This window comes from Podarcis tiliguerta, assembly GCF_965153285.1.
Source record: "Podarcis tiliguerta genome assembly, chromosome: 12".
In the NCBI taxonomy this organism is placed as follows: domain Eukaryota; kingdom Metazoa; phylum Chordata; class Lepidosauria; order Squamata; family Lacertidae; genus Podarcis; species Podarcis tiliguerta.
Genome location: NC_139545.1, coordinates 22,901,724 through 22,920,521, shown reverse-complemented (window position 1 = coordinate 22,920,521; position 18,798 = coordinate 22,901,724). Strand labels below are relative to the sequence as shown.

The window sequence follows — 18,798 nt, the reverse complement described above, 5'->3', positions numbered from 1 at the left end:
GCAGCCACCACAAGAAATAATACTGTTTTCCATTCTACCATCTTTTGAACTCTACAACAGTATATTTCGTTACTGTTCACTGGGAACACTACACCAAATGCTGCAGTACGTTAAAAGACAGAGAGAGAGAGAGTAACAAGAGAGCAAACTGCACCAGAACCTTTCTACCTGACGGCCTAGTTTAGTTGTCATTTATTTTCAACTAGTTTTTCTTTTCGCATCCCCATCACATTCTGAAATTGATGCAGCCATCCTCACCACCTCTTTCTGCTGACCCCTACTGCTCGATATGACAGCTGTTATATGAGAGCCAGTGTGGTGTAGTGGTTAAGAGCGGTAGTCTTGTAATCTGGGGAACCGGGTTCGAGTCTCCGCTCCTCCACATGCAGCTGCTGGGTGACCTTGGGCCAGTCACACTTCTCTGAAGTCTCTCAGCCCCACTCACCTCACAGAGTGTTTGTTGTGGGGGAGGAAGGGAAAGGAGAATGTTAGCCGCTTTGAGACTCCTTCGGGCAGTGATAAAGCGGGATATCATATCCAAACTCCTCTTCTTCTCTTCTTCTGTTTACTAACAGCAAACCCCACAGATCAGGCTATTTTTCACAAAACCACCACAAACACCTTTTAAAGGGGGTTGAAGTAGATCTGATGCATGCAAGCATAATGGCTGTTAGGCTATTTATTTTTTTATACCTCTTAATGTATTAAAAGATATATCTCTCTAAGCTGTGCACAGGAAACGAAAGCAACAACAGACAACTTAAAAATACAGTGGTACCTCGGTTTTTGAACGTCTCGGAAGTCGAACGTTTCAGCTTTCGAACGCCGAAAACCCGGAAGTAAATGCTTCCATTTTCGAACGCTCCTCAGAAGTCGAACAGCTTCTGCTGAGATTTTTTCAATTTCTCTCTCTTAAATTTGCTGACCACCATTTGCGCTTCGGTTTTCGAACGTTTTGGAACTCGAACGGTCTTCCCGAATGGATTACGTTCAAAAACCGTGGTACCACTGTATTACAAAACACAAGTTACGTAAAGGTACACAGTTATATATACAGACACAGTTACATTAATACAAAGTTTCTAATATATAAACATGAATATCAGTTCATTTTCCTTCTGACACACCCTCTCTCTCAGCCTCCAGATTCTCACCCAGGGTCCCAACCAACTCTCAGCTTACCCACAAAAGTCTCACAGTGAGAAGAGGACCTGGAAAGAGGGCATCACTCTAGTCTCTCACTTTTGACTTGCTTTTTATGGGCAGGTCCAAGGTGAATAGCCTTCCTTAGGCTGCCTTCATGTGTCCCATTCAGCTACACCCAGTTCTAGAAGCAGCAGATTTGTTGAGTTTCCCAGGTGGTTCAAAGAACGCGAAAAGGGGGCCCCCCTCCACTCGCAGCTCTTCCTTCACCCTCTGTCATCTCTCCTCCCCTCCATCTTCTTCCATACACCATGTAGTAACAGCAACCATACACAGGCATTTAAAATGTCATCTACAAAGTGGCTGTAACATGCCGGCCAGTCGCACTAGAATTACTTACACATTATGTTTTTAGAGGGAGGCTGCAAACAGGTGGCCATATGAAACTGCCTTGTTCTGAGTTCAGCGTATTGTCTGCTGCACTGGCCGTGCCTCTCCAGGGTCTCGGACAAAGGTTGCTTTCCTACCTGTCCTGCCAATGCCAGGGATGAAACCTGGGACCTTTTGCATGCGAAGCACATGCTTTAGTACTGACGCTTTCACTTTGCACTTCACTAGCATATGACAGGCACAGTCTTTGTTTCTAATAAGCTTTGATGGTATTAAGGAATTAGCTTTCAAATTTCAATATTGGGAACTAAAAGCACAAAAAAGCAGACCCCCCCAAATTACCATGGAATAACTAGGTATCGTGTCACTAAAGAAAATTCACCAAATCCCAAAGTTGGTAAGTTTCCAAGGAAATTCATATTGTACCAGGCATGTCCAACAGGTAGATCATGATCTGGTAGATCACTGGTAGATCACTGGCTCCCCCCCCCCCAAAAAAAAGAGCTCAAGAACTCTGGCTCCCCTAAAAAAAACCTCAACAACTTTTACCTGAACCCCTAAAAAATGGGGGTAGATCACTGCCAGTTTTTAACTCTGAGTAGATTGCAGTCTATTGGGAGTTGGCCACCCCTGGCATATGAGAAACAATAAACCCATTAAAAGAGTTACATAGATTGATTTCAATGCCCTCCAGTGTGATTAGGTTTTGTTTGTTTTGCCTTGCGAAATGAAGAGGACCCTGAGACCAAAGGCAGCTTTCTTTTCCCCAGGCTTCTTATTACTCTCAGTATTTGGGATGCAGCTGTCAGTGAGGAAGACTTGTTCTTTTAACTGAGTCATTTGTTGCTTATGTCTTTCTTCTGCTTGTTCCATCTGTCAGGCCATCTGCCTCCCAATGACCCTGGACTGCTTTCCATTCTGTATTACAGGTCCACACGTTCCGAGGTCCACATTGGTGTGAATACTGTGCCAACTTCATGTGGGGACTCATTGCTCAGGGAGTCAGATGCTCAGGTAATCTTAAAAATCTTATTGACCAGGCCCTTAGCCCCTGAAAAACAAAACTGTAAATCTCTTTCAAGGGACGATGCAGAGTGACAATGCCCTCCTAAATAAGACAAAGCATTCTGCAGTTTAATCCTCTTCTAGAGCAATACACACACACACACACACACACTTAATAATAATAATAATAATAGTAACTGGTTTAAAGTGGATGTCTCCATTTCACTCAATGAAGTCAACAACTGGTGTTTCTATTTTTTTCTTCAATAAAGTTCAAAACTGGGAAAGAGTGAAACTTTTGCTATGGGAAATCCTGGCTAAAATTTGAATTCCAAGCTTAAAATATATGAGTAACTCTTGAGCCTTTTGGGGGGTTATAATGGAGCTGATAGTCTGGCAACTAAACTGCTCAACTGGACTGGACTAGACTCCATTTCTAACCTCATGGACCTATGGTTAATGGGTACTAGTCATATTGCTGTTATTGGTTGTTGGCATTTAATATATGTTAGCTATCAGTTGCCAACAGGGTTGTTGACTGTCCCGAAGAATCTTAACAGCGTATGTTCTGAGCCTTTAACAGAGATTCAAAAAATAGGTAATCGTAGCTTTCATGTGATGAAGTCAAAAAATATTGCCTGCTGATTCATGGGTTAGGCACCTGTGGTCCTGCAGATATTGTGGGGACTGCAACTCCTGTCCCTCTTGACTAATGGACATATTGTCGGGGGTTGATGAAGCTTGATAGACAGCCACAGCTGAATTAGCTGGTGTAGGTCTATGAATGTGCGACCCAGAAAATAGGCGCAGTTGCAATTTAACATGCCATAGGGTAAGGTGAGTTAGGTGGGGAAGATCTGTTGTGCCGCAGAGCGCTTGGGTTTGTGGTGGGGACATCATACTGCCATTTTATATTACGGTGCCTAAAGCTGGTTTCTTTTCTCGGTCAACCATACACAATATAATTATATGACTTAAATGACCGTTCCTTGGTAATTTCTTGTCAGTTGTCATACTTAAGCAGGTATGGGTTCTTGCCAACAACACTGTAACTTGACTCCCAATTCCCAGCAGCCCCAATTGTTTTAGCCCCTATAAAAAGCTATACACAGGTGCCTGTGGCTGAGATGTCCATGCTAAACACAGGAGACCTGTGTGACTTCAGGGTCACTGCCAGCCCCTTTAAGTTTGCAGACTCCCTTTGGACAATAACACAAGAGGTCAAGTAGACATATAACTAATTATTCTTATAAGAACTCTACATTTAAACATAATATGTCTGGCTGGGTTTGCTTTCATTCTCTTTAAGTATTTAACCTGTGAAAAAAAGTATGTTTATTTAGTTCAAAGCTTAACGTTCTGCTTCATTAGGTTACCAATATTTAACTCTAAGCAGACAAACAAGTTTTTAACTACACAGGAAATGTTTAGCAAGAACTAAAAAAAAAAAACTAAAGGGAGTATCTTAAGTACAGCTGCCTGGGTTTGTTTAGATTTCACTGAACAATACTGTATTATGCAGTTAGTTTCTGTCTGAACGAGCCCAATAAACCAAACAGATTTAGTTATAGGCACAGAGGTCCTTTACCTGTGAACATCAAATATTGCAAGGAAAGAAACAGTTCATGTTGAACAGTGGAGTCAAGAATACTTTATGTTGATGGCTGAAAGGGACAGTGATAATCCTGAATCACACTGTGTACTTGTGAGAGTTAATTTTTATAAGAAGTGCAGAAGTCTAAGCCTGCTCAGAATCCCTAATCTCTGTGTTTGAAGCCATGCTTAATGAATGAGGCAAGCTCTGGTTAGTCATTTGTACGGGTAGTTGACTGCACATGCATAGAGACACACTTTTATTATTACTTCACGTGTTCCAATGAAAGAGCAATAAATCCAGTTTTCTAGCAAATGAGTACAAAGGTTATCTAATAAACGACAAGCATATATTTTAAACGCGTCTTCATTTTTTTACTGTTCTCAAGCTTCCCCAAACTAGCACTTAATGCCAGCCAGACATTGCAGACTACAGCGCCTGTCATTCCAGCATGACCAATGGGCCAGGGATGATGGTCGGATAAGAGTACATTTGAAGGGCTCTGGCATGGGGTTAACCCTTCTCTACCCAGATACAACAGAAGGCTTATTTTCTCTTGGCTAGAATAGTTGGTTTCTGTCAGGGAACTGCCATCGGAGCCAGAGGGAGAGGGAGGGCTCCAGAGGGATTCCGGAGAGCGTCCCGGGAGGGAGAGAAGCAGCACATCTTCTGGGGAAGGAAATCAGCGTAGCACCAGTGGAGAAGGGGGGCAGATGGGGGAATCGGCGAGGTGGCTCCAAGACTCCTCACTGGGGACCAGCGGGGAGAGCACGGGTCCTCCGATGCCCACACCCTCCCTGCGCAGAAGGCTTCCGTGCAGGGAGAGTAGGCGAAGACTAGGCGTCAAAGAACTTTTATGCTGGAAGAAGTTCAAGAAACGCCCACTGACGGATTCTGCCAGCGATTGAGACAGCCACGGGCGAGTGGCTGTCCAGACAGAAAGGGTTCACTCAGGCAACCCACCCAGGTGTGGCGCCGATTTTCACACGAGCAACCCCTAGAACCATTACAGTTTCTTTGAAGCCTAATTGCACACAGGGAGATGGAGTTGGCAGCCCCCCTCTCCTAGAACATCACTCCACCCCTGTTGCAATTAGGCTTCTGTTAGGGGCCATGGGACAGAAACTATACTTAGGCTGCAATCTAGGAGTAAGTCCCACTGGTATATGCGGGTGGCGCTGTGGCCTAAACCACTGATCCTCTTGGGCTTGCCAATCAGAAGGTTGGCTGTTCAGAAGGTTGGTGAGCTCCCATTGCTCTGTCCCAGCTCCTGCCAACCTAGCAGTTCAAAAGCACACCAGTGCAAGTAGATAAATAGGTACCTCTGTGGCGGAAAGGTAAATTGCGTTTCCATGCACTCTGGCTTCTGTCACAGTGTCCCGTTGCACCAGAAGCGGTTTAGTCATGCTGGCCACACGACCCGGAAAGCTGTCTGTGGGCAAACGCCGGCTCCCTCAGCCTGAAAGCGAGATGGGCGCTGCAACCCCATAGTCGCCTTTGACTGGACTTAACCATCCAGGAGTCCTTTACCTTTTTTATATAAGTCCCACTGAACTCAGTGGAGCTTGCTTCTGAGGAGACACATATAAAATTTTACTATAAATGTAATATTTACCACATGGATTGGCCTGGATTTCTTGAAGAGCTCCTGTATCCATTACAGTCTTCATTACAGTCTTGGTCCTTAAAATTTGTTTTAACTTGTTGGAAGCTGCCCAGAGTGGCTGGGACAACCTAGTCAGATGGACAGCATACACATAATTTGTTGTTGTTGTTACAGTTACCTGTCTTTATTTCAGTTAGCACTGAAATGATCTGAACATCTTGTCAACCCATTTCAAATATATTAGAACCAAAGGCACTTGGAAGCATTTTCCACATTCTCCACACGGTGGCCAAAATTTTTTGTTTCAGCCTTAACAGTTGCTCATATGTGCTTCATGTACCTGCTACATTACTAGAGAATTAGAGTAAGATTCAAATGTTATATTACATAGGGCTGCCATACATCTGGGATTCATTGATCGGAACGGAATTCTCAAAAATTGGTTAAAATTTCTGGGGAAACCCAGTCATATGGCAGCCCATATCAGAAGCTCAACAACTTTTGTGTCCGGATGTTCACTTTTTGAAATATGGCAACCCTATACTCGTAGAATTTCATTCCTTCGCATATTTTTGCCTGCCAACCTTTGTTATATTTACAAATCGATCTATTGCCTTGAAATTTACTGTGTGCGGTGAAAAGTAAGAGTAATTGAGAGCTAAGATGTTCACATGTAGAATGTTTTCATTCTTTCTGAGAGTAAAATAGAAAAAACTCAAAGTAACACTGATACTTTCTTTACAGACTGTGGATTGAACGTACACAAACAGTGTTCAAAATACGTCCCCAATGACTGCCAACCAGACCTCAAGAGAATCAAACGAGTCTACTGCTGTGACCTCACCACACTAGTGAAGGCCCACAATTCACAGAGACCCATGGTAGTGGACATATGTATTCGAGAAATCGAAGCAAGAGGTATTTACATGTTGATGAAATAGGATTTCCTTCACTGGGTTACTAGAACGCTAATATAATATCACTGACTGACAAACGTAATCAGAGATTATATTACAGAAAACTAAGTAATTTTAAATTACATGTTTTATATAAAATCTGATTTCTTTATATTCCTTTGTGGGGAAAAGTTTTATGAACAAATTGTTTAAAGCATTTACTTTGAAGAACAACTTGGTTGAGGAAGCAAATTGTAGTTCACTACTACCACCACACAAACAATGTGCATTGTTTTAATTATTTAATATATTTAGCTACATTTTTCAATGTAGAAAACTATGCCCCCTCACATTTAATTTTTCCAGTAAATATTGCACTTTCCAATTAAAACTGTTGGGAGCTATAGTAAAGTCCAGTTGCTTTCAAAATGATAACCAAGCCTATGTTGCAGAAACTAATGTGAAATGAACAAATGCATGTTAAGATATTAATGTAAAATAAACTCTTAGCCTATAAATAATAGAAGAAAATACTTATAGAAGGCTTCAATAGGGTGAGATATAAATTCAGTCAATCAATCAATCAATGTGTATATCATAAATCAAACCTAGAACTGTTATAGGAAATTTAAATCTCTTTATTGTGCCACCGGGATTGTGTCCAATTAAGTTCTACACAGTGTGAAACGGACTGGAATATATTTAATTAAGTTAATAGACCAAAGTTAATCATTTCCAGTTAACCCACATCATCTTAGTAGCTGAGTGAGTATAGATATTAGAAGGCAATGGTGTGGATCCAATGCCAGATTTACGTACGTATAAGTTAAACAAGCTATAGCTTAGGACCCCAGTCTCTTCGGGGCCCCCAAAAAAATTAAAGGGGAAAAAACTGGATGTACATTTCCAAAATATAAGATAAAAAACAAATAAAATAAAACCTACATACAGCAACAGTGTTTTGTGTTGTGTAGGCTCCTATGAGGTAAGTAATGGGCCCCGCCTGCTAGCCTGCTCCCTAAAATATCCCTGGTTTGCTCATTTCTATATATAGGGTGCCTGCATTCTGCACATGCAAATGACTTTAGATACCCATTAGGTCCATAAATTACCATATAGCATATATTCAACACAAAAACCAGTGACAATTTGTTGTTGACAAAGGACAGCCTGATATATAAAGGTCCCCACTACCTTCAGTAGCTTAGGGCCTCATCAAACCTAAATCCGGCCCTGTGTGGATCCCAAGAGAAGTGAAATTTAGGAATTTTACAGCAGTTTTTGATGCCCTCTTCCCACCTGAAGCCACCTGCGCCCCCACCCCCAAGTATCCACCCTTCTGGACAATGTGGGATGTGGCATCTGAGGCTGCTGGAAGAGGAGCTTTGAAGTTCAGAGAATGAAAGAGCCGCCTTTTGGAGGATTTCAGATGGCTGCAGGGACAAGGAGAGGATGGGAAACTTCCAGGCACTTCCTCAAATTGATTTCCGCTACAATCCAAGCCATTAGCTTAAATTAAGTCATCATCCTTATGTGGGAAAGGTCATACAGCTCAGTAAGAGAACTAATGGGTTGCATGCAGGAAATTCTATATTAAATTCCTGTTAAAAAAAGAGAGAAAAGGCTAGCAAGCCTTGGAAGGCTCTCTGCCTGAGACCCTGGAGAGTGGTTGCTAGGATAGAAGTTTCAAGGCCCTTCCATGGTCCCATTCATCACTTGAAGCATCTCTCTACTTCCTTGCAACGCTCAGTTGTTACAAGATGAATTGCACCCTTGTGCTTAAATAGTGTCAGCCTCCCTTTCCAACATAGGGATTTCAAGTTAAGGGCTAAGGGAGCTGGGCATGTTTAGCCTGGAGAAGAGGAGGTTAAGGGGTGATATGATAGCCATGTTCAAATATATAAAAGGATGTCACATAGAGGAGGGAGAAAGGTTGTTTTCTGCTGCTCCAGAGAAGCGGACACAGAGCAATGGATCCAAACTACAAGAAAGAAGATTCCACCTAAACATTAGGAAGAACTTCCTGACAGTAAGAGCCGTTCGACAGTGGAATTTGCTGCCAAGGAGTGTGGTGGAGTCTCCTTCTTTGGAGGTCTTTAAGCAGAGGCTTGACAACCATATGTCAGGAGTGCTCTGATGGTGTTTCCTGCTTGGCAGGGGGTTGGACTCGATGGCCCTTGTGGTCTCTTCCAACTCTATGATTCTATGATTCTAAGTTATCTGTTATAGATCCTCAAACCGATCCTCCAATTTTCTCCCCTACACACATGGTGTGTGTGGGAAAAAACCCTCATTCTTTAAAAGCTAATGATTGCTGTTATGGGCCTAAAGGGGGCATAACTAACCAACTGTGAGAGCTCTGTCAAAAGATGGCTATATGATGAGTAATTTCTCTTGTTCCGAGAATTCGGGAGGCAGAAGCTATCTTGTGAAAAGAAGTAAAAAATAACTGGAGTGTGAAAATGTATCCCTAGACTAAACAGCAGCTGATGAAATTTTTGCCTGCAGGTTTGAAGTCGGAAGGGATTTACAGAGTCTCGGGGTTCACTGAACACATTGAAGATGTCAAAATGGCCTTTGATCGAGGTACAGTACATTTTAGCTGTGGAAAGCCTGTCGGCAATATTTTAGCTTTCGGAAGCTTGTACATACCCTGTGTTCATTGGCGTTGCACATGTTTTGATGGTGTAATAATGAGAGGCCCACAATACTTTCAGGCTATTTTATTATGTACTGGTTTCTATTGGCATTTACCACATACAGTGGTGCTTCGCAAGACGAAATTAATTTGTTCTGCGAGTTTTTTCGTCTTGTGAATTTTTTCATCTGGCGAAGCACCACTGTGCATTGACGGTTTCCCATAGGAATGCATTGGCGGTTTTTTAAAAAAGGCGCAAGACGTTTTCGTCTCGCGAAGCAAGCCCATAGGGAAATCCATCTTGCGAAGCAACTCAGAAAACGAAAAACACTTTCGTCTTGAGAGGCATTCGTCTTGCAAGGTACCACTGTATGTTAAAACATGTCTTGGTGTGAGTAGGAAGATGCACAGCGTCTCAAAACATACCTATTTGAACTGCTTCGTTTCAGGAAGGACTATACCACGTTCTGTTTCTGCATATTAAATTCGGCCCCACCACCTCTAAAATAATGAGGGTCTAAATTACATTATCACTATACTATAAGGCCAGTTGAGCTTTAGAGTAAAAATCAGGTCAGTATGTTTGTGACTGTTAATTCCACTGAGTAAGCTTGATAGGAATAATGTTTATTTATTCTTCCACGGAATGAATATGGATGCTGTACAGCAACAGTCGCTCACTGTGCTGGTATTGTTGACCAGTTCTGTTCCTGCTAGCATATAAAACATTCATTGTACAGCTTGTTCATAGAGTTCTCATTGTAACAAGTGCATTCTGAGCTTTAGTTGGTTGTTTGTCCTGCTTGGCACCACACATCTCATATTTGAGGGTTGTTACTAAAGAAGGATCTACATCACTATTTTTTTCTGCTTTATTTTGTTTTTGTTTTTTGCAAAGAGGCATTAGCCTCATTGGCACTTTTTTACTAAGCCTCATGGGCACATGAGGGGGTTAATATTCAGGGAGACATGGCTAGCAACTGAAGAGAGAAACCTCATCTCCTCTTTTGTTCTGCCCTTCATGACTGCAATTAATTTAAGAGAAATAAGAGTTGTAATACATGTTATGCATTAAGCATTGTGGGTAGGTTCACCTTTAGTATATGATATAAACTACGGGCAAACACAATTTCTCTTGTCAGCTTGTTTAAAATATGGCCACTGAACTTTGAGATGCATGTGATTCCTACCACAAGGAGACTACCGAAGTGACCTGTTCCTCAACATGCCACCATAACTTGTTTGGTGGTCTGTGGTTGCATAATTAACATAGGAATTTATTAAAATGCTTATATACTACTATTTCATTTTTAAAAAAGCAGTTCCACATCGTAAACAGCTGCAGACCAACAGCTCATCGTGCCAAACAGCTTCCCTGTGTTTGGATTTAAAATAGCTTATAGGTTGTATGAATTTGCTAAATTTGCAAGAATTGTACTCTAGAAATTCAGCAGTTGCAGAGATAGTTATGTGTAGACTAAGATGTTATTTTTCTGGTTCATTCATCATTGGTATTTTCCACATGCCCACCTAGGTTGCTTTCAAAATGTTACCGTTTTATAAAAAAAAATTTATTCAGGACAGTGAGCTGTTGAAGACAAAGTTGCTAAACAAGCAAACAAACAAAGATGGCTGCATGTGGCTTGTTTGTGATGGACCCCTTGACCGAATCATGGTCAAACACCTCCAAAGTACTGCAGCTTCCTTTATCAGTACCACTGCTCTCTAAAACTACTTATTTTCTCCAGCTGGCTGATTCTTATTAGCATCCAATAACACCAATTTTCAGAATGAGCAACTGTTTTTACACCTGCAGTTTGTGGCATATTGCAGTTCACGAAAGAGTACATTTGTTTTCTGGAGTGCCTTTTGAATGTTTGGAAAGAAAAAATACAGTGCTGGAATCCATAGGTACCATAGATTCTTAGAGCAATTCCAGTTTGAGCAGTGCTTTTCATCAGAATTAATTTTTTGATTTGCTATGTGTCTAGAGCAGGGGTCAGCAAACTTTTTCAGCAGGGGGCCAGTCCACAGTCCCTCAGACCTTGTGGGAAGAGGCAGACTATATTTTTGGGGGGGGGATGAACGAATTCCTATGCCCCACAAATAACCCAGAGATGCATTTTAAATAAAGGCACAGATTATACTCATGTAAAAACACCAGGCAGGCCCTACAAATAACCCAGAGATGCATTTTAAATAAAAGGACATATTCTACTCATGTAAAAACACATTGATTCCCGGACCGTCCGCGGGCCAGATTGAGAAGGCAATTGGGCCAGATTGAGAAGGCAATTGGGCCAGATCCGGTCCCTGGGCCTTAGTTTGCCTACCCATGTTCTAGGGTGCGCACATACCTGCCTTTTAAGTGGCCTTCAGTCTTTCCCCATCTGTTTAGCTTGTAACAAGTTACAGGCAGAGAGATACTTACCAACTTCCAAGTAAAACTCCTCCATGATATGACTTGCTATGATAACCTATGAATGTCACGTGCAGATAGCCTGAAAAGGGGATATGGCATTCTGCTTTACCATATCTGGATGGATATAGAGGCAGCTGCAGTATTCCCCCCCCCCCCCCAAAGCATTTGCTTTCACTGTAGCACTTTAGATCTCATTGTACTGCAATTAAATAGAGCTGTCCAAACAACGTTCTATAATACTAACGCTACCGTACCAAGTATATGAGGATAAATATGAGCCTGGCTGGTGCAGAATAAACACTGTGATGGAAGTACTGGTGCTGTATTAGAGTAAATGCTAATATGCGGGTTCACTCTGCTGTATCAGATACATAGACTGTTTGTTTTAAAGACTTGATCCCCAGTCACAAACACATTTATAATTACACTTGAAGATTCATTCAGTTACAATTTAGCTCCTTCCTAATAAGTATGATTATTGCTGCGGTGTTAAACTTACAATTTGGCCTTCACAAGCACCTCAGCTATACATCTGCTTTAAATAAAATTTTTGTGGATATATTTCATGTCGCTTCAAGTTTAATGCCACGGGTTTCTTCGCAAAATGATTATTTATTCTGCTAAATACAAATGCATTTTAAAACTTTATTGCAGGGCTTTTCATAAGCAAAACAAAGTACTTTGACATAGAGGAAGGAATAGGTACAAGGACCTATTTTAAAGCAAGACCTGAGAAAGCAGGTTTATCGCTTGTTTTCTAAAGGGACAGAAGAGTGGATTAATTCTGAACAAATTTAAACTTTGTGCCTGAAGACTGAATTACTTAGTAAGCTGTTCCTAAAACACTCTCTCTCCCTGCCCCCCACCACCACACAAATAAGATTTTATAGTCATGGTTTTATAATAGTTCCTTATGTGCTGCACTGATAGTTTCACTGAAAGGTATCCTTAAATCTTTTAAATAAAATGAGATTGGTCTACTACAGTACACCGTTCAAGGGACTGTCTTTGAAATGCCTTCAGAAAAACATTTCGGCTAGTACTAATTGATCCAGCAAATGTGTTTGCTGGAGCCAGTGTATGGGAACGTGTAACTTCTTGATTGTTTTAGCTTCACTGGCTGAATAAACTCGGGGGTATATAACTCAAGGCGTTCACTTTGAAGCCTTAAAAGAGTTTTGACAAGCATTCATAAGGGAATATGTCTTCCCATATGGTCATATGTCCATCCACGGAGGTTGACATCAGAAGACCCGTAGGCACATCTGAGGTATAGTTCCATCTGAGGTATAGTTGGTAGGGATGTGTGAAAAGGTATCCTGTGTAGTGTCCCGGTTATGAAACTTCTTCATTTTCCAGTGATTCAAAACCCAATCATGAGCAATGTTTGAGAAGATAACTCAAGAATGTCTTTGATGAAAGACCTTTAAACCATCTCATTCTTTTCTAGATGGTGACAAGGCAGACGTCTCTGCCAACATATATCCAGACATAAATATTATTGCTGGAGCGCTGAAGCTGTATTTCAGAGATCTGCCTATCCCGGTTATCACCTACGATACGTATTCCAAGTTTATAGATGCAGCAAGTAAGTACTGAGGCATTTCATTTATTTATATAGTTTTGTCATGACCTTAACTCTACAATTATAAAACTCCTGCAGCAGCAGGAATACTGGAGTTCTTTAACTGTATTTTTTTTATTGAACTTTGAAATCTGCATCTGATAAAGCTTACAAGAATCTTGTTTTGCATCACGTAGAGCTCTCCAATGCTGATGAAAGACTAGAAGCTGTCCACGAAGTGTTGATGTTACTTCCTGCAGCACACTACGAGACTCTTAGATACCTGATGATTCATCTCAAAAAGTAAGCGAATTTGCCTATAAAAGGAGGCTTGGTCATCTTTCTTTCTTCATAAAGAAATATTCTTCAAAAATCATTTTAAACCGTCACTGCAGAAGAAATTTCTGGCAACACAGCCAGATGGGTGGGGTATAAATAATAAAAATATTATGAGTAATTTTAGTAGTAGTAGTAGTAGTAGTAGTAGTATCTTCAAATTTTAACCAGTTTTACAACGCTGTGGGTTAAACCACTGAGCCTAGGACTTGCTGATCAGAAGGTCGGCGGTTCGAATCCCAGCGACGGGGTGAGCTCCTGTGGCTCGATCCCTGCTCCTGCCAACCTAGCAGTTCGAAAGAACGTCAAAGTGCAAGTACCGTATTTTTCGCCCTATAGGACACACTTTTTCGCCTCCAAAAATGAAGGGGAAATGTGTGTGCGTCCTATGGGGCAAATGCAGGCTTTCGCTGAAGCCTGGAGAGCGAGAGGCGTCGGTGCGCACCGACCCCTCTTGCTCTCCAGGCTTCAGGAAGCTATCCGCAAGGTCCCGCCGGGTGCGTGAGGCTTGGGGCAGCAGCCTGCAGCCCGAAGCAGGGGGCGAGCTGCGGAGCCCGCCCCCTGCTTCGGGCAGATGTACGCAAGCCTTGCGCGCCAGGCGGTGCGTCCCGCCGGGCGCGCAAGGCTTGGGGCGGCAGCTTGCAGCCCGAAGCAGGGGGTGAGCTCTGTGCCCTATGCATTTGGACACCTCTTAAGATATACGGAAAATTTGCATGATGGTTCCTAAGATCAAGGAGCAGGTTTTTTTCTGTTTGGATATAACCTTGAATCAAGATTGCTAACTAAGCCAGGCATAGGCAAACTCGGCCCTCCAGATGTTTTTAGCCTACAACTCCCATGATCCCTAGCTAACAGGACCAGTGGTCAAGGATGGTGGGAACTGTAGTCTCAAAACATCTGGAGGGCTGAGTTTGCCTATGCCTGAACTGAGCTTTTCAAAACTGCACTTTTTTTGTGTTTTCCTAGAATTCCCAATCAGTTCTGGGTATAAAGAAAGGGTGGGAAAACAGTTTAACAGAGATATCACTTTTCTTTCACCTTTAGGATTACCATGAATGAAAAAGACAATTTTATGAACGCTGAAAATTTGGGAATAGTGTTTGGACCTACTTTAATGCGACCCCCAGAAGACAGCACTCTTGCGACACTCAATGACATGCGGTACCAGAAACTCATTGTGCAAATATTGATAGAAAATGAAGATGTTTTGTTTTAAATGAACAAAGCTATAAACTCATGGCCATCTGCTATGAAAACACAAGTTCAAAGGGAAAACAAATTCCCATAAGAAAAAAAAAGGGTAGCACATTATTTTCTGCAGTGTTGCAGATGAACACCAAAACATTTAGTTAAAAGGGTATGTCTTATAGACATATGCCTCTTTTTTAATTATTTAAGAAAGAACAAAGGTCAGAAGAAAAGCATCTTGCCTTGTATCTTTTGCCTTGCTTCCAGTGTTAACGATGTAGAAAGGTTACAGACTGTTCTACTGTAACTTATTAAAGGACACAAACTTTGTATTTTATTTAGATCATTGAAGCAAAAAGGTACTTTCAACCTGATGCTCAAAGTACTATGCTGGCACAGTTCCTATTGAAAAGAACTGGGTCAGCATAGCAGACTTGTAAGATTGTAGTTGTAAACCTTGATTCAAGGAGGGTAAACCATATATGGGGGGGGGACAGGTTTCTTGCATCCTGCTTTGGCATGCAATGATTTCTAGATCATGGTAGTTATGTGGAAATAAGTGGAATTGGACTTGATGGGATTTATTTTCCCCATGACAACCATAATGTAGCGCTCAAGACATGCTCTCTACTATTTCAGTTGTGTTCCTCTTACTGAAAATAATGGCAAATTAAGTAGTAGGATTGTAACAATGTCCATGATCTGATTCCAAGCAGAGCTTCTGTACAGGCAGGGTCTTCCTGGTTCTCTTCTATGAACTGTATAATGCCTTGTATCAGAACAAAGAATTTCTGTATACAGTCGTACCTTGGTTTTCGAACTGCCTAGTTCTCGAATGTTTTGGCTCCCGAACGATCGAAACCTGGAAGTGACTGTTCCGGTTTTCGAACATTCTTTTGGAAGCCGAACATCCAACAGGGCTTCCGTGACTTCTGATTGGCTGCAGGAGCTTCCTGCAGCCAATCAGAAGCCGTGCTTTGGTTTTTGAACGCTTTGGAAGTCAAACGGACTTCCGGAATGGATTCCATTCGACTTCCAAGGTACATGGGCAGCATTTCTATTCACACAGGAGAAAAGGAAGACCCTACCTTCAGGATATTTTATCTTGTCCGATATCTTAAGGATCAGGTTGTTTGTCAGTATTAGTTTTTATAGGGGTATACGATTTCTTTCTAATTAAGACATAATTATACTATGTCTAAATGGAAACAAACATGTATTTAAAGTATATTTTTATTTTAGTTAGCTGCAGGAATGTCGTTTTATTTTAGCAAGATATAATTCAATGCGGTGCATTGATGACTTTCCGTATAGTTCTCTTAAGCATTATTGCTATGGATATTGAAAACATTTACCACTAGTGCAGTATTACCCTGACATACCTCTTTCATTGCAAATGCTTTTAATGAGACTTCATTTCTCATGCTCATCTTAATATTATTTGGTTTGTTATGTTCTAGCAATTCATGTTCTTTGCTTTTAGAGGTATACAAATAAGATATTCTATTTATCCACCTCCTTCCAAAAAGAGGAGCTCAAAGGTTTATAAACAGACACTAGCATCAACTACTACACGTAACACATTTTTTGGAGTACAGTAATGTTTAAAATAAGTGATGCCAGAATATTGGATATTACCTGGCCTTGCTTAAAAGTTAGCACTTATTTAGGGTTAATTTTTTATTATTATTTCTAAAAATCAAGTTGCATTACTTTGCTTCTGTATTTATAAAAGTAAAACATCTGTAAAATTACACACTTTTCTTCAGTGTCTTCTGACAAATTTGTTAATAAAGGAAAGAGAGGTGAAGGATAGAGAATTGGTATATTACCAAATCTCGGGGGGGGGGGTATCTTTCAAAAGGTTGACCTCTCAATGCAATATAATGAAATTCATCCTAATATTAGACTTTTTTCTCACATGGAATTTTCTCATCGTGAGATTTTTTTGTACAAATATTTCAAACACAAAGGTAGCATAGTTTATTACGAAACTGAATTTGCAATACAAAAGACTCTATTGAGCTCTGCTCTTGATTTGTACAAATCCTAAGTTTCAAAACCCAATTATGCTGTTTTCTGAATTATTTCAGGGAGCATAGGTTTCTATTAAAATTGGGGTGGGGAGTGTGCAACATGGATAATGAAGAAAGAGTAAAGACAAAAGGAGGCACATGAAATAATGTATATCAGTTATCCTTTACATAGGTCACCAAGGGCTAAGTAGACAGACCCAGGCTGCAGGCCAGATGTAAGTGAGGTCTGCTTTGCTGGTACAATGCTAGAAGGGATTCTCCTAAGTTGTACAGATTTCAATTGTTGTAGGTTTATGTACTAAATACTGTCATAAAATGGTATGGAAATGGTTTTATTTTGTGAAGTGAAATATGCTTTGTAATTTATGATAGTGTAAATGGAAAGGGGGGAGAAATATCCCATTAAATGTGTTGAGTCCCTGTCTGTAATTTTCACTGCAAGCGAAAACACTTGGTTTCTCTATGCATTTTTTTAAAAAAAATTGGTTTAAGGATCTGCACATTTTTCATACAGTTTACATGCAACAAATTGTTTAAAAATGATTTTGCTGCTAGAACTAATATAAAAGTAATTCAAATAATATATAGACTTATCAGGTGTTCTAAGATTCATACAACTTCCTACATTTCACCTGACCATGTTTCTCTTTCCTTTGCCTATCTTAACAAGATAGAAGATACTATATTTTATGTTTTAGTTTCCTGGTATTAAGTACTACAGTCACCTATCATTATCTTACCAATTTTAATACAAAACTCAAGTATGGAAGAAAGCTACATTATGTTATCCAAGAAATGTACTCCCTTTTATTATTTCCTTTTCTTCCACATGGCTCTCAGTATGTTGAATCACATTATTCAAAGGCTTATTAAGTGCCTGAATGAGAAAACACGCTGAACTATATTACAGAAGTTTCTTCTTGTACTATTTTATGGAAACTGGTTTTGCCAGTTTGTTTTTTGAGCTCAAGATGCATTGTACATAATACAATGACTACATAATACTTCCCAGCGCTGTGCCCAAAGTCCATACTGAAATCTGGCAATGAGGTCTCAAGAGGTAGAACTGATCTCTGCCTAAAAAGCCATCATTTCACTGGTGGGCTTCCGCAATTTATTTGCGGAAGGGTACTTCGCGTACCTTGAACTTCACATACAAACATCCCTGACACACATTCCCCAGCGTCTCTTGTGCTCTCTGATGCATCTCCAAACTCTTAAGTACACTGCGAGCCTGTAGACTGGTGGCAAATATATCAAGGCCTTTAAAGGGGTCAGTAACAGGACACAGTGTCTTCATTTCCAACTAAACTGCTACTATATAAACACAAGAAGTGCATAAAGGTCTTCTGAAGTCCGTGTGAAATCTTGCGACTGTTTTGTACTGATAACTTTCAACAAGTTCAGAAAGCCCTCCAATGCTCTTTGTATCCATCATGCTAACTCTGTTGTGCCCACCTGTTCCCTGTCTCAGGTACCTTGCAAGGCTCCCTTCCTAAAACAACTTCAGAGAAGCTCAAAGAACCTGCTTATTTTATTATACAGGCAACTCCCAATTTACATGGCGATTACATTCCATGGCACCATGTGTTTAAGTGAAATTGCATATATCTGAAACACCATTGGAAAAGCCCCCATTCCGTCCCCGCCCCTGTCCCATTCTGCTCCTTTTGTGATGCTTTCATGACGTTTTTGGGTCGCTTCCAGGTTTAGTTGCACACACATACCAGACGCGGCTAAAACAATTGCTGCTTGTACACACCATCCTTAAATTCCTGAGGGCTGGAATCTGTTGTGGAGAAAGAAATTCTCAAATTATTTTGAGATTTAGGTGGCAGGATAGATAAATGGTGAGCTCTCTAGAATGAGGAGAGTTTTTTATAGATAAGATCCAGGTTGTGAAAATTAATGACTTGCCCAAAACTATCTAATTGTTAACTCAAATCTCAAGTGCCCAAGGCCAGCATTCGACTATTGGGC

The 18,798-nt window shown here is 40.9% G+C and overlaps 1 protein-coding gene across 2 annotated transcripts in view; it reads left to right on the top strand.

Moving 5' to 3' along the window:
• CHN2 (chimerin 2) overlaps positions 1-17,238 on the top strand; it is a 152,344-nt gene extending 135,106 nt beyond the window's left edge. For both annotated transcript variants that reach the window (XM_083405067.1, XM_083405068.1), the window contains 6 exons: positions 2,463-2,547; positions 6,483-6,656; positions 9,143-9,220; positions 13,145-13,282; positions 13,456-13,561; positions 14,639-17,238. In XM_083405067.1, coding sequence (XP_083261193.1) covers positions 2,463-2,547; positions 6,483-6,656; positions 9,143-9,220; positions 13,145-13,282; positions 13,456-13,561; positions 14,639-14,810 — 753 coding nt within the window. In that variant the 3' untranslated portion in view covers positions 14,811-17,238. The remainder of the gene's footprint in view (positions 1-2,462; positions 2,548-6,482; positions 6,657-9,142; positions 9,221-13,144; positions 13,283-13,455; positions 13,562-14,638) is intronic.
• The last annotated feature ends 1,560 nt before the right edge of the window (positions 17,239-18,798 follow it).